Source organism: Saccopteryx bilineata, chromosome 5 (assembly GCF_036850765.1).
Source record: "Saccopteryx bilineata isolate mSacBil1 chromosome 5, mSacBil1_pri_phased_curated, whole genome shotgun sequence".
Classification (NCBI taxonomy): domain Eukaryota; kingdom Metazoa; phylum Chordata; class Mammalia; order Chiroptera; family Emballonuridae; genus Saccopteryx; species Saccopteryx bilineata.
The window spans coordinates 138,826,015-138,842,296 of NC_089494.1; the positions used below are offsets into that span (position 1 = coordinate 138,826,015).

The 16,282-nt window shown below is 37.6% G+C and overlaps 1 protein-coding gene and 1 non-coding gene across 2 annotated transcripts in view; one reads left to right on the forward strand and one right to left on the reverse strand.

Moving 5' to 3' along the window:
* Nucleotides 1-294: 294 nt before the first annotated feature.
* GPR158 (G protein-coupled receptor 158) overlaps nucleotides 295-16,282 on the reverse strand; it is a 532,888-nt gene continuing 516,900 nt past the window's right edge. Inside the window, exons 9-11 of the mRNA XM_066280852.1 lie at nucleotides 8,999-9,104; nucleotides 5,443-5,589; nucleotides 295-4,624 (exon numbers count right to left, since the gene is read on the reverse strand). Coding sequence (XP_066136949.1) covers nucleotides 3,176-4,624; nucleotides 5,443-5,589; nucleotides 8,999-9,104 — 1,702 coding nt within the window. The 3' untranslated portion in view covers nucleotides 295-3,175. The remainder of the gene's footprint in view (nucleotides 4,625-5,442; nucleotides 5,590-8,998; nucleotides 9,105-16,282) is intronic.
* On the forward strand, nucleotides 13,055-13,160 carry LOC136307121 (U6 spliceosomal RNA). The gene has a single exon (XR_010725808.1). It is a non-coding gene; the product is annotated as a U6 spliceosomal RNA (small nuclear RNA).

Genomic DNA, 16,282 nt, shown 5'->3' on the forward strand with positions numbered 1-16,282 from the left:
TAGTTCCTATTTGGTCAGAGCTTTCTTAAATCAAAACCATTGGTCCTAACAGGTTTATTGGTTATAAATGATTACCTGTCTGTTTGAGGCCACATTTGGCCAATGATATACTTCTATAGACAGGCAACATGAGGATCATGGGCACAGGTGTGCCCAAGCCAAAAGACACACAGGATTCCTTCTCAAGCTGGTTAGGGAAAATAAATTCAACTTTTGACAGATGAACACACAAATCACTTTCATATAAATACATTTTATTGCAGAGATGTTATAATTATTTACATGCTGCAACTTGTCACAACATAAATTTACCAAATATTTCATGGTAGGATGCTGTAGGTTTCAGATAATAGTTTCAGAAGAACCACAGATTAAGTGAAGAGACATTACAGCTTTATTGACTCTACAACACTTGGTTGCAAAATGCAAGAAGTCAAAAGGCAGTGTTTTTTTTTTTTTTCAGTCCTACCTGTCTTCACTTGCATGCAGAAACCTAGGAAGCAAATACAAGGGAACTGTAGAGTTTCAAATCCATATCGCCACCAGCATTTACAATGGGTCAAGTTATAGTTCATGTTGTAAAGCATTGAATTCTGGCACAAAATATACAGTTCTGTTAAACTGATATAAATCTAGTTATTTATAAACCCTGGCTTAACAACAAGGACAGCTGGCACATGCATGGAAAAGGACAATCTAGCACATATTTGTGACCTTATTCGTGTTTATTCACTTTCTTACTACCAATCTGGGAAGATAGCCTCAACAACTGTAGATTTCCAACTTGTCTTGGTGATACATGACGGCAATGGAACTCTAGGAGGGGCCCTAGGCATTCGCTGACGGATGCTGGTGGAGAAGTCTGTGGACTAGGGTGTAATTTGGCAAGTCTTCTTCAAGCCACCCCTCTAGCAGGAGTATCCTGAAGTGCAGTACAAAGTCATCGATGCTTGACTGTTGGTTTCTCAAAAAGTGAATAAAGTGCGAATGGATCTCAGACATAAAAGAAACAAGTAGGTGGGTCTGGGAACTACTACACAAATATACCTTAAAGTCATATTTCTAAGTTACCAAGTAGACAGGCCTTGGTTGAAAAGGAAGGGAAGAAGAAATAAATGAAGGGAACACACACAAAAATAGAATTTTTCTCTCTTCAGGCCCTACCCCACCAACCTGAGTAATGCACAGAGTGAGGAAGTAGATATGGACAATGCACGCACAGCTTTGGAAAACGGTGATGTGCTCACTTACTCCTGAATAAACATCGTTGAGAAAATTCTGAGGATGAATGAGGAGAAGTCCTAGTGTTTACCATCTGCTGAGAATGGTATTCTCTGCGACAGCCCTGCATCCACTGTCTAATTCTCTCTCTTGTCTTTATCCTCCTGGCATGTCCTCCTTGCTGCTCATGAAATAAAAAAGTTACTGATGCTAGAAATGTTCTGGCTAAATAAGCTGTTGAGACCTCCGTGTTTAGCATGGGAGAAAGGGAAATTTGGGTTCTGTGTTTAAGTGAGTCATCTTTAAACACAACGAGACGAGCTTTGGCTGGATTCTCCTTGCCTGGTTGCCTGGTCATCTGGTCGTATCAGTAGGGCTAAGTCAGCAGCTTAGGATTTTCACGCCAGGTGATCAGTGTGGAATGCAATAAGTTTTACAAGACATGCTTTGGGGGCTGTTGAGCCTCAGAAACAAATCTCTGCTTTTAAATATTGAGCTAAGTGGCTCACAATGGCAATTTGCAGGACTTGGGAGTCACAATATTTCTAGTACTTGGGAGAAGGATGAGCCCATACCACCTTTATAGGCTTGGAATAAATCAGGTTATAAATCTCTTTGGGATTTGAGTCCAGCAAGTTCTACCCCTAGCTGAAGCAATGAATAAGAGTTTATGAGAATAAATAATTTAAGGTCATCTAAAATATTATATATTGAGTATGCACAATAAAAATACATTCATACAATGATCTTGATGCTATCATAATTTTTCTCTTTAAAAAAATAACCCCTTGAAAGTGCTATCAGGAGCTCTCTTTCTTACTGTTTTAAAGGCAAATTTCTTGGCTCTACAGTACTGCTGTAATTTTCATGTGGTTCCTAGAGTCTTCCCTTTCCAATGGTAATAATAATGCACAGTATATTTTTCTAACTCATCCTTATGAAATGCTGCTGAGTATGAAATACTCAAAGAGTTAAAAGGGACAATGAACTGGAATGAAGGCATTATCTATCTCTGACTTTAAACAAGAGGTAAGTTGTCCTTAACTTATTGAGACGTAAGACTAAATAGAACCACTTGATCTCCAATGTTAACAAAGCTTCTGAGTCCTAACAAGTAGTGTGGAACAAGTAACTCAACCTGTATTAAAAACCCTGATTAAGACAGTATGACACACCATGAGGTGAAGTAGTAGAGTTAATTCAAATTTTCAATATATAAATCACAGCCAAAACAAAAAGATTTTTATCATAACAATTATGACTTCCCAAGCCAGAGAAAGCTTACTGTACTTTAGGAATCAACTAAAGTTGATATATAGCAGGTATTCTGTAAATTGCAAGAACAATTGAGTAGCTGCAGATTGCATAAATATGTGTCACATAATATCAAAGTTATTTGCAAAAATTATACAATCTGGAATGCTTGAATTTGAGACACAACAATGTACGGAAACATACATTTATAAGAAAATGAGAGCAACCAGCAATAGAAAAGGTATTTGGGATGCACTAAGTTAGCAGTGCTATCAGGTTATATAGGTAAGGTAAGTTCTTTTCAGCCAGCTACTTAGAATTTCGGTCATGTCTGTTTATATGTTCCTCTTTGCAAATCTTGCACCTCTTCTGTGTCTTCTGGTTTGCCTTGCTTAGGATCTTCAAAGTCCCAAGGGTAAATATTGATCAGGGGCACACTGAGGGCTACTTCCTCTGGACATGCTGAGATGCACGGACTCTCCTAGTGTTGCCGGGACAGAGGCTTCCTGGTCGGCCTCATTTCTCCACAACGACGTTTCTCTACCCTTAGTCTTTTCCAGCTATGCTTGCTGTGCTTCTCCTGACTGACAAATACTCCTTGGGAATTTTTGATCCTATCTCTTCTGTCTTATGTTGTTAAATTTAGGGTTTTTTCCTTTTCTTTCTGGGGATGCTACACTTTGAAGGTATCCCAGCCCTCTTATTTCTGAGGACCTGCCATCTTATTTGCATTTAAAGCCAAAGAGGCAGGTAAAGCTAGACTACTTTCAGCATTTGGTTGTTCTGGGATCTCAAACTCCCAAGGACACACCTCAGCTCGCGATGCTAAAGGCTGCTGAAAATTATTACTTGAATGATAGGAAGGTGTCTTTTTCTCCTGGTCTTCTGTTTGGTTGAGATTTGCATTCTCTCCTTTCAATGCTACCACATGGGAAGGCAGTTCTTCATACTGCCCAGCACACACACTGGTCGCTTTCTGCTGACAGCCGTTCCCATCTTTTGCTCTTCCTGAGGGAACCTGAGTCTTGAAAATCAAATGCTTCTCCTCTTCAAAAAGGGGCTGACCTTGGCTCTCCCGGGGGCAGACCTCAGCCTTGTCTATGCTCTTCTGATTGGAGTGCTGATGTAGTTCAGCTGCCTTAGGCTTGAGATGAGATTTCTCCTTTAAGGAAGAGGTTGGGTTTCTCTCCATTGAAGCTGCAATAGATACGTGCTTTTGAACTTTTGGTTCTGAAGGCACAGGACCAGGGGGCAGGTCATAAACCTCCCAAGGGCACACTTCCCCTATGTCAAAGCTGTCCTTCATCTGGTTGGTGCTTAGGCTCATGTCAGAATTGGCAGTGGGGGGGTTGGACCTCTGTTGCTTCATAATCCCAGGTTTCTGAGGTTTTTTTGGCTCCTCCAAATGACTGGAGTTTTGGGGGACAGAATCTTTAGTCTCTGCGCTATCTGAATTTGAGTATTTTCTGTTTGTCTCTTTATCTTTTGGCAGAGGTTTCTGGGACTTAGCACGCTCTTCCACAACCAATGTTTGGGTTTTTCCGGCTAATCCAAGAGTCTTCTCCTTGGCGCTGGCTATGACACTGAGAGACTTCTGTAGCATGGACGTTCGTGGGTGGCCTGGCTTCTTCTCGGAGCTGAGATTGTGAGCGCTGGCTGACTTACAAACCAAGGGCACGGACTCCGTGGATTCGGCCTCGCTGTTCTCCTTCAGCGTCTGTGTCAGCTTCTTCCCTGACAGGGACTCCAGGGTGGAGTTCTCCGTGGCCTCGTCGCCTGGGCTCTCCGTGGGTAATCTGCTGGACTCCTCCGACTGCTCTCTCACATGGTCGTAGGTGCTGTGAGACTTCTTCAGCGAGAAGACTCGGCTTTTCAGGGACTCCTCTTTGGGTTTCCCTGTGTTACCTGAAGGCTCTGGTGGGTTCCTCCTGGCGAGGGCAGCGCTCCTGGCTGCGCCATGTTCGGAAGCGTCCTTGTCCTCTTTGGAGCACTGTCTGCTGACCGTCTCCGGGATCTCGGTGATGCGCCTCATGATGGAGCGGCCCAGGCCCTTCTTGGAGCACCGCTTCTTCTGGAGGTGGGGGTTATTTGTGATCATCTTCTTCCTTTTATATATTTCCAGCTGGGCATAGAGTTTCTTCAGCTCATCCTGTTAGAACAAGAGGAAATTCACAGAGGTGCGGAACTTAGTGTGTCAGCCAGGGGACAGCACTGGCTGAGGGTCATTGGGTTCAATAAGCATGAGCTCTTTAAGGAAGTTGTTCTACAGCTCTTCCTCACATTTCTACTCATCAACTTTCTCCTCATTCTCACCTTCTGATTGCTTGCTGTTTTGTTTCACACAGAGTTGAAACTTTAAGACATGAGCCCATGCATTCTAGCCTTGGTTCATGGAGCAAGCACTTTGAGCTTGCAAGTTGTGCGGGCCAGACTGAGCCTGGGCCGTAATAAAACGCAGCATATTGTCTATTGATAAACCATATCCCTGGAGCAATACTGGAAGCGTCATGTAGCCACTGATAAAGTTATACCTAGTATTAGATTAGATTTAGGGCACAACAGACCATCACATACTAAAAGCATCCTCTTTCTCCAAGTGCTGACATATCATCACAGGTTAAATAATATGGGCTTCCTGTTCACAGACTGAGCCTATCTTTCCATCAGCAAAATGTCCTAATAAACCATATTATGGAACAGTTATAACAAGTTCATCGTCATGACTGCCAATAAGTCAGTCGAGACCATCAAGATCGGCCTGTGCATTCTAATTTACACCATGATCATGTTTTAGGACAGGATCAACTGCATTTGGTATCTTCAGTTCTCACATAGACACACATTCTCTTGTTTTCCTTCTTCTAACGCAAAGATGCACACATGTGAGCACACTTATACACCAAGTCATACATGCTTGCCTGTATACATGGGACTAATTTGAAATAGAAAAGAAGTAACGGGCGTTACCCGGATGTCCTCTGGGTCCAAGCTGTGCTCACTCCATGCAGAGTTGATGCTGCTGTTCAGGTAGGACCCAGACCGGCCCATGTCCAGCTCATCCTCATACGCTTCTGTGGCGATGTCGTCTCGTGGGTTATTGCTTGAATGTGAAAACTGCAACAAATATTCCATATGAGCTCTAGACATCACCCACTGTAAGATGCAGAATTGTAATAATCATTTTCTAAAGGTTCTACGGTTAATGTAATTTCTTCAGCTTTGACGCACTCGTTCACTGAACCCTTTACAAAAGTTTGCTGCTACATTAGTGATTTGCTTTCCTTGTTACACCCCAATGGGGTACTTGGCTCCCTCTCTGACTATTCTCTAGGCCCCCAGTGTCAATTTACACTATTCATCTGCCACAATAGTCGCACTTTGAAAATGAAAATAAGTATAAGACTCCAAAGAAAAGTTCTTTAGGAAAAGCAATTTAGACCCACTGGCAGATGGATGGGGATTTTTTTCCTGAACAGTGGGGTTCTTCACATGTTTATCATTTTGCTTCGCACAGGGGAGTCTGTATTCCATCTCTGGCACAGTTGGCTCTGATCACAGGAATGTGACTTTCAGTCTGCTACACAGAGCGTTTAAAAAACTCTACTTGCAGAAGGTGAAGGAATTAAGGAGTACAAACTGGCAGTTATAAAAATAGTCACAGGGATGTAAAGTACAGCACAGGGAATATAGTCAGTAATATTATGATAACTGTGCATGATGCCAAGGGGTAGTAGACTTAATAGGGGCATTGCTTCAGAAGTTATATAAATGTCTAATCACACTGTTGTGCAACTAAAACTAATATCATGTTGTATGTCATCTGTAATTGAAAAAAATTATTAAAGTATTTTTAAAAAGTCTACTTTTAAGAGTGGGGGAACAGAAGATCCAGATCCCAACCTGCACACTGTTGACAGTGAGATCTTGAATAACTCTCGGAACCTCTAAGCCTAAAAAGCTCTGGGCCAACCGTATTCAAGTTTAAAATGCAAAGATTCACTAAAAGGGCATTGTTTCTTTCCCAAGCTCATTATTCTCAAGTTTCTCCTTCATTACATTTTGACATATCTTTATTCTTTTCTGTGGTGTTTTGATAGTTTTCAGTTTTATGTCCTCTTACTATCTCTGTTCTTCAAAGGAAGTGAGGAAGAGTGGATTGGGTGAGTGAGGGAAAGCAGGGAGAAGCAACACAAACCAGCCACTCTTCATACAATAATAAACCAGGTGATTGTCCTATGAGGACTGAGAAAGCTGTTCTCTTCTCTGAGCTTGTCATCAGGCCAGATATTCCTTTACAAAATTAACAGATCACCCTTAGATGATAAAGGAATTTTAATGTCAGCGTTTATTAAAATATTCATGTGGGCCAGCGAACATAAATGTGGTATAGCATGTGAAATGGTAATTCTCTATTTAAGCAACAATGACTGCTTTGTAATTGGGACGGGCTGAGAGACCACAGATACTGACATATCTTTTTCTGCTGTTCTACTTATGTTCGTGGCTCCAACATGTGACATTCACTTAAGGCCATAAAGATGAATAGAGTCCCTGTCCTCCAAAATCTCACACACGTTTAGCTAAACTACCTGGAGCTTATTTACAAGAATGGAGTTGTGTTTTTTTTTTTCTTGAGCAACGTCTTAGAGGCTGTAATGAGTGTAAGAAACAGTTATTTGTCAGACCTTGTCCATTTCCTGCTTTCTTATCTTCCTTTGTGCTCATCTCTGTCTGAAATACTATTTCAAATATCTCTCTTACTTATCTTTTGTTTCCCCATCCTATCTTCCGGGATATAAGTACCACAACAGCACAGATTTTTATCTGTTCATTACTCTTACTCTAGGATCTAGAACAGTGCATAACAAAGCCCCTGGATAATTTTTAAAATTATGCTATTCAGATATAAATCACATACCATAAAATTTTCAATTTGAATTATACAGTTGCATGTTTTATGGCATTTCCCAAGGCTAGATTACAGAATATTTTCATCACCCAAAAGACATACTTTGAACTTACTAAGCAGTCACTTCCATTTCCCCCGTCACCCCCCTCCCATGACAATCACTGAGCTGCTTTCTGTCTCTATAGAGCCACATATTCTGGACTTTTTAAATAAATGGAATCATTCATTCTGCCACCTTTTGTGTCTGGCTTCTTTTACTCAGTATAATGTTTTCAAGTTTTGTACAAGTTTGTAGCATGTATCAGTGCTTCCTTCCTTTTTATTGGTTAATAATATTCTACTGTATGGATATACCACATTTATTTATATAATTACCAGTTGGTGGAAATTTGTCTTATGTCCACTTTTTGGCCATTATGCTGCTATGGACATTCATGTACAGATTTTAGTATGAACCTGTTTTCAATTTTCCTTAGACTTCAATAACAATTTATTGAATTAAAGAATAAATAGTCTGAACATATATATCCATCTGAAGTATGAAAATGATTAAGATAAGTTGCAGTAACAAACTCATCCATGAAAATGGTGGCTATCTGGTATAATTCAAATGAGGAAAAAAACTGGTATTTGCTTTGTTTGTAATCATCTGGCCTTTTCAATCAGGCCATGTTTAAGGCAGGGCTAAGCGTTGGCATAAACCCTTGGGTGAAGGACAAGAAACCACAGCGCTTGGTTCCACCGTGCTCACATACTGCATGGCAGTGATAGGTCCCTTCACAGGTATGCAAATATCTAACTACTGCATTGTACCCCTGAAACTAATATAAGACTATATGTCAACCATTGCTGAAAAGTAAATTTAGAAAAGAAAAAAAGGATATAGTGTTCTAATATTCTGGTTTTCTACGTGTAAAAGAAGAAAATAGTGATAATGATATAATTTGTCTTATCTGATTTTTCTCTGATATCATTTTCTTTTATTCCAGGGCAACCTTATTGCTATCATGTCATAGATGAGGAAACTGGGACTCAGAGAGATGATAAGCCTTGACTAATGTCATATTATACAGCTGGTTTGGGGTGGTTCCTGGCCATTTCCCCTACTTCATTGTACTGTCTATGAAAGTTGTTGTCATAATCTATCATTATTAAGCAAGACTCTTCTATATCCAATATTATAATTATTTATTTCTATTTAAATAAAAATTAATGTTTAAAATATTTCTCTGAATATGAATACAGAACAAGAGAATTCTTACAATAGTATAATTCCTTTAAATATGATTTTAATATTATAGCTACAATAAAAGTTACCATGAACCCATGATAATTAAAGCATAACTGGATATTGAAATACTTGGAAAGAGTCTGAGACAGATGGTGAGTTTTGTACAAATTAAGTCATTTAACAATTATGTAAGATGCTTAATACATTTCAAAAGAAAACAGACACCTACTTTCTTGGGGAGGAAGCTTGAAAACATTTCAGATGTCAAACAAATCTTCACACCCCCTCCTTTGCCTACACTGCCAGATATTTTTAAAGAAGAAACAACCTGAGGCTTGTGTAAAGAATTGTCTTGCAAGAGAAAAGGGATGCTAGAGAAATACCTTTGGGATCAAAAGCAACCCGATGGTGACGGTCACAGTCAAATGAGTATGTGCGAAGTACAGCATCAGCGTCCAATCAGACTGGAGCTTCGACGCAAGAACAAACCTGCAACAACAGGTCACCAAGTCAGCAAGGGAACAAGAGCTCTACTTAAAACACTAGAAACTTGGAAACTCTTTACAGAATAGTGAGGACCTTGGTACCCCTCATTGGATCTATAATATATGCATTCTTTATTACTTATTATTTTAAATTATCCATAGTCAGAAAGATAGCGTACACATATAGTGTACTAAACATTTCCTCAAATTATCATTTTGTATGTCAGTTGAATCTGCAAAGCAAAAGCAGCAAACATATGTTAAATTGATAAAAGAGTTGTTATAAATTGGTTGTTTCTGGCAAATTTGGGTTATAAGACATGTTCAAATAACTCTTGAGTTTAATATTCTTCATTTAAAAACATTAATTAGAATTAAGGGGAAAAAAAGAGTGGGTAATTATCTGTCTTTGTGAATCATCCCAGAGGTTTAAGTGGTAAACAATGTACTGAATAAAATAAATATACTGTACTAATGGTTTATAAATGCATCTTCTAAAATCCCAATTTTAGTCACTATATAGCATTGAAATGTTTTAATATAATTTATCACATAATATTTAAGATATTATTTTATTCAGTAATTTATTAAGTTGTATTCCAAAATAGTCTTGCAGGGAAAATTTGTAGAAAAAATTTAGTATTGGTATCTATTCTAGTAATTTTTGAATATTTTCATAAATCAATATGTACACAGTTTATTTTTCCATAAGCACAGACTAAAACTTATGTTTAAGGATTCATCTTTATGCAAAAACCACTTTTTGCTTTTATTAAAGTTATTTTGCAATTCCATCCTATTTTTTGCATCAATTATTATCCATGTAAGTTCAGTGAGATTTTGCTGCTTTTGAAGTTAGACAATTAGCATTTTTGTTTCAATGATATACATTATCAAATTTGAAAAGCTAACATCCTACGAAAAAGCTGATGATATGATCATAAAACAAACATATATGAATCTAAATGTAGTAGGAAATAATTTTTGTATTTGCATTATACATATTTGTGACAACTTCACTAAGTAAATCAATATTATAAATATTTTAAACAAAATTTTCCTTAAGGAATTTTCTCCCTCACTTTTACCTCCATTTGGTCCCCAGTTATATGCCTCCCCTAAAAAAACCCATCAAGTTAAAATGGAATGTAGAGATATTTTCCTTCGTGTTTGGAGACATAAAACAAAATAGACTCACAACATATGTAGAATTACAGAATACTCATGTTGTTCACACATAACCAAAATGGCATTTCTGAATTACCATCTTCTTCAATTCCTATGTGAGAATAGTGGCCTTACACCTGCCTTGAACATGACTTGCATTCATTTTGTTCAGGGATAAGAGAGGCTGTGCTGGGTCAGGTGAGACCGCCCCCCCCATCCCGAAGTGAGAAGCTGGGAGGCAGTCAGACACCTGCATGCGCCCCACTGGGATCCATCCGGCATGTCCACCAGGGGGCGATGCTCTGCCCACCTGGGGTGTTGCTCTGGGGCAATCAGAGCCATTCTAACGCGTGAGGCAGAGGCCATGAAGCCATCCTCAGCGCTAGGGGCCAACTCTGCTCCCATGGAGCCTTGGCTGTAGGAGGGGAAGAGAGAGACAGAGAGGAAGGAGAGGGGGAGGGGTGGAGAAGCAGATGGGTGCTTCTCCTGTATGCTCTGACCCGGGATTGAACCCAGGACTCCGCACCTGGGCCAACGCTCTACCGCTGAGCTAACCCACCAGGGCTTAGGTGATAATTTGAGATTCCTCAAATTTTGTATGTCAGTTGAATCTGCAACTGACAGATTTTAAGCACTGAAATAGAATCATCACACTCTGTAGCAAGTTACATGTTTAAAGCATAGTACTGAGGCATAGAAGCCACGTCAACTGTGCCCCAGAAAAAGAATATAATCCTGATCTGTTGAGACCATTGCCAGTACTGGGGCAGATAGTCACATCAAAGGAGATAGATTTGCAGCCCTAAAACCTCCTCATGTCCTAGAAGTTTCTATCTCAAATGTGAATATAAGTGAACTTGAACTAGCCTGACAATATCCAAAAGAAAGGATGAATGCATATGCTTTAAATTATAATGGTGAATCTCCCCCCCCCCAATTTTTGACATATACTAACATCAAGTATCTTTAAATTAATCAACTTTTAATCACTACCAGGGTTTTTGGGTTGCAGTTCTGACTAGAAATATCTTTTAAAAACTTGGGGTTTGCAGTAGTTTTAACGCTTAATTAAAAAAAGTATTTCAATTAAAAAATAGGTTTAAAAAAATAGGTTTAAAAGTCAAAAGCATTGAAATATTTAAAAATCGAGCTGAATAATAAAAGCAAAAAAATATTTTTTAAATCTTGTACTTTCTCAAAGCTTTGCTTTATGCTTAGTACTAAAATAATTAAAGGATCAGAACAAACTGGACAAAATGCCCTCTTCCTTACTTACCCTCCTAGACTTAATCTTTGCTTATAACTTACATTTGTCCAATCTGACAATTTGGCAAGAATGAGAGTACATGTGTATATAATAAATAGTCATAATTTTATTTATTTATATATGTATATATGTATACATATACGTATACATATGTGTATATATAATTTTATATCTTAAGTAGGCAAGAAAGAGTATATATGCCCTTTTGATAAAGAATACCTTTACTGAAGTCAGAAGTCCTGTTTAATATTTTATTCCAGGAGAAAATTACCAAAATGGATCTACCTGATTTAAATTTTTATGTTAGTTTTTCTTATACTTGGACTCTATGGATATTGGAACCAAGCATATATGAATTCAGTCCATGTGTAAATAAGAAATTGTGCATACTTGATTTAATTATTAATGCCTATTTCTTATTCCTTATTCATTCCCCTACATTCAGGGTTCTATAGAGTTACTGTTTTAACTATAATTAGATCCTTGTTTCTTTATGGTCATATAAATTAAATTTCCAAAAGAGAGTAGCTAATATATATGGTGGGGCAAAAGTAGATTTATAGTGTGAGTATGCAAAACACAGCGTTTATTTTTCTATTAATATTTATTAATTATTGTATTATTTTCTATATGAACTATAAACCTATATTTGCTTTCCTTGTAAATGATTCTTTGAAGCCAACAAGCAACAATGTAATCAAGTCTGGTTTTTATGGAAAAGTAAGGCAAATATAGAACTCAAAATGTTGGGCTCTTCATCAGGGTTGCTCAGGTTTGCCTAAGAAAATACCAAACCCTACTGAGCCTGGTCACTCTGCTATCATTGGATGTCCTCCCTGTTCAAAACTGATAGGGGATCACATAGTTGTTTGGAAGGAAAATGATCTTGTGAGAATGTTCTTTCTAGTCAATACCAAATCTACTGGGTGAAGCAGCATAAAGAATTCAATAAGAGTTTTGTATCCATAAACCCAGCTCATAGTTTATATGGTTCTTCTTCCTGAGCCATGGGTCATTTGGGAATCTATAGGAAAGATTTAAGTCAAGCAAGGAAGTTATTTTCAATGAGTATTTAACATATGTTTCCTATCACCTTGGCTCAATATTAAAACAGTATTTTCTGATGTGTGGATAACAATCTGATATCAATTGAGGGGTAGGGGATTCCATGGTAAACTAAGTTTGGAAATTGCTGGTTAAACGAAGTTAAATAAATATCCTATGTCAGAACGTCTCGATATGCTTGTTTATATGTGACATTCCTAAAAGGGAGCTACCAAATGCAATGTATCATAAACATATACATGCACATAAGAACATCAGGAAGTGATATACTAGTATGCTAACAGTGTGTATCTTTGGGTGGGTGGATTATAAAGCTTCTTTTTTGTTAATCACTTTATAATATTTATATAATGACTATTGCCTTATTAAGAGATCTTAAAGTTTGTTAAAAAAATAATTTATCTCACCTACTTCTGAAAGGATGTAGGCTACATGAGAGATTAAAATCCACTGATGTGCTTGCTTCAGCAGCACATATACTAAAATTGGAATAATACAGAGAATACTAGCATGACTCTATGAAAGGATGATATACAAATTCATGAATCATTCCATATTTTAACAGAGAGATGCTGATTTCAGGGATTCTTGGACTTTTATTGATTTGCCCTTAGTTCAGAGCTTCAGGAAGCTGATTCTGATACACAGCTTGGCCCCTCACACACACAACCAGAGCCAGTAGACAGAGCCACAGATAGTGAATAGTACATTAGCTTCAGACAGGTAGCCCAAAGCTGGTTACACCCAACATCTGACACTGACCTACAGGAGAGCCCTGGCTGAGGGGCCCAAAACCAACACAACTAGTGCTGGGCTTCAAACTATACCAGAACTTGACCCAACTAGCCACACAAACAGCACAGACTAAGGGGAACTCTGGCAGACACGAGACCCTGCTGGGAACAACACTGCCTCAGGGGGCAGCCCCTTGAACAGCAACTCACACATGGTAAATAAGGTCTATCCTTATAGTCAGCCATCCTGACAGTTACCTCTACCCATGAATAGGCCAATAGCATTCAAAACTGAACTACAATAGGAGAGGGAACTTAACCAATACAAGAATTATTGCTGGAGAACCTAGCTCAGGTGATATGGAAGACTGCATCACTGAAACCCGCAGGGCAACTATATCAGAAAGCCTTCATAAAAAGCTTGGGAGTCACAGCAGATCTACCTAATATAATATACAGAGACAATCACAAAATGGCAGACAAAATGGGGAAACCAAAAATATGCCCCTAATGGAAGAACAAAAGAAATATCCAGAAAAAGAATTAAATGAAAAAGAAGCAACCAAAATACCAGATGCAGAGTTTAAAACAATGGTTACCGGGATGCTCAAGGACCTTAGGGGAAGAACAGATGATTTCACTAGAACTTAAACAACAGATAGTAAGCACTAAAAGGTATATAAAAACCATAAAAAAGAATCAGTCAGAAATGAGGAATACAACATCTGAAATGAAGGATTACAAGGGGTAAACACATACATCTTGTAAACATATATGAACAAACATAAAAGCACCTAAATATATAAATAAAATCTTGGTGGACATTAAGGGAGAGATTGACAGCAATATAGTTATAGTAGGGGATTTTAACACCCCACTGACATCAATGGGTAGATCTTCCAGACAGAAAATCAACAAGAAAACAGTGGCCTTATATGTCACACTAGATCAGATGCATTTAATTGATACTTCAGAACATTTTACCTCTAAGCACCAGAATGTACATTTTTTTCAAGTGCACATGGAACATTTTCTAGGATAGACCACATGATAGGACACAAAACAAGTCTTAGTAAACTTAAGAAGATTGAAATCTTATTAGGTATCTTCTTTGACCACAATGCTGTGAAACTAAAAAATCAATCACAAGAAAATACTGAAAAACACTAAACACATAGTAGCTAAATTGCATGTTATTAAACAATGAATGGATTAACAGTAAGATCAAGAAAGAAACCAAAAGGTACCTGGAATCAAATGAAAACAAACACACAACAACCAAACATCTATGGAACTCAGGGAAAGCAGTCCTGAGAGGGAAATTCATAGCATTACAGGTCTACTTCAAGAAGAAGAAAAAAAAAAATCTCAAATACACCTAAAAGATTTAGAAAAAGAACAACAAACAAAGCCCAGAGTAAGTAGAAGAAAGAAAATAATAAAAATCAAAGCAGAAATAAATAAAATCAATTCTAAAAAAATATAAAAGATTAATAAAACCAAGAGCTGGTTCTTCAAAAAAATAAACAAGATTGATGAACCTTTAACTAGACTCATCAAGAAAGAGAGAGTGAGAGAGAGGGAGGGAGAGAGAGAGAGGACCCAAATAAAGAAAATCAGCAATGAAACAGAAAACAACTGATACTACAGAAATACAAAGGATTGTAAGAAAACACTAGGAGCAACTACATGCCAAAAAATTATCCAACCTAGGTGAAATGAATAAATTTTTAAAAATATACACTCTTCCAAAACTGAATCAGGAGGAATAAAAAACCTGAATAGACCTGTTACAACCAATAAAATCGAAGCAGTAATAAAAAAACTCCCAGCAAACAAAAGCCTGGAGTGCATGGATTGACAGGTGATTTTTACCAAACATTCAAAGAAGAACTAACACCTATATTTCTCAAACTATTTCAAAAACTTCAAGAGAGAAGACTTCCAAGCTCAATTTATGAGGCCAGTATTATTCTAATTTCAAAACCAGATAGAGGCACTACAAAGAAAGAAAATTAAAGGCTAATATTTCTAATGAATATAGATGCTAAAATCCTCAACAAAATATTAGCAACCAGATCCAGCAAAACATTAAAAAGGTCATACGCCATGATCCAATGGGATATATTCTAGGGATGCAAGGTTAGGACAACATCCGCAACTCAATAAATGTGATATGTCCCATAAACAAATTGAAGGATAAAAATCACATGGACATATCAGTAGATGCAGAGAAAGCATTTAATAAAATCCAGCACTCATTTATGATAAAAACTCTCAGCAAAGTGGGAAAAGAGGGGTCAGATCTCAACATGATAAAGGTTATGTACTACTCACAGACAACATCATATTCAATGGGAGAAAAGTAAAAGCATTTTTCTTAAGACAGGACAAGACAGGAATTTCTGTTTTCCCCACACTCATTTAACATAGTACTCGAAGTCCTAGCCAGCAGACAATCAGAAAAAGTAAAAAAGTATTCAAATTGGAAAGGAGGAAGTAAAACTGTCGTCATTATTCACAAATGACATGATATTGTACATAGAAAATCCTAAAGATTTCATCAAAAACATACTAGATCTAATAAATGAATTCAGCAAAGTAGCAGGATACAAAATTAATACTCAGAAATCAGTGGCATTTTTATACAACAATAATGAACTATCAAAGAAATTAAGAAAACAATCCCATATACTATTGTAATACAACAAAAGATAAGGTACCAAGAAATAAGTTTAACTAAGGAGGTATAAGACCTATACTTGAAATATGATAGGATACTGAAGAAGGAAATTGAAGAAGATATAAATAAGTGGAGGCAATACTGTGTTAATGGATAGGAAAAATCAACATCATCAAAATGTCCACACTACCCAAAGCAATCTATAGACTCAACACAATTTCTATTAAAATACCAATGGCACACTTTACAGACCTAGAACACATATT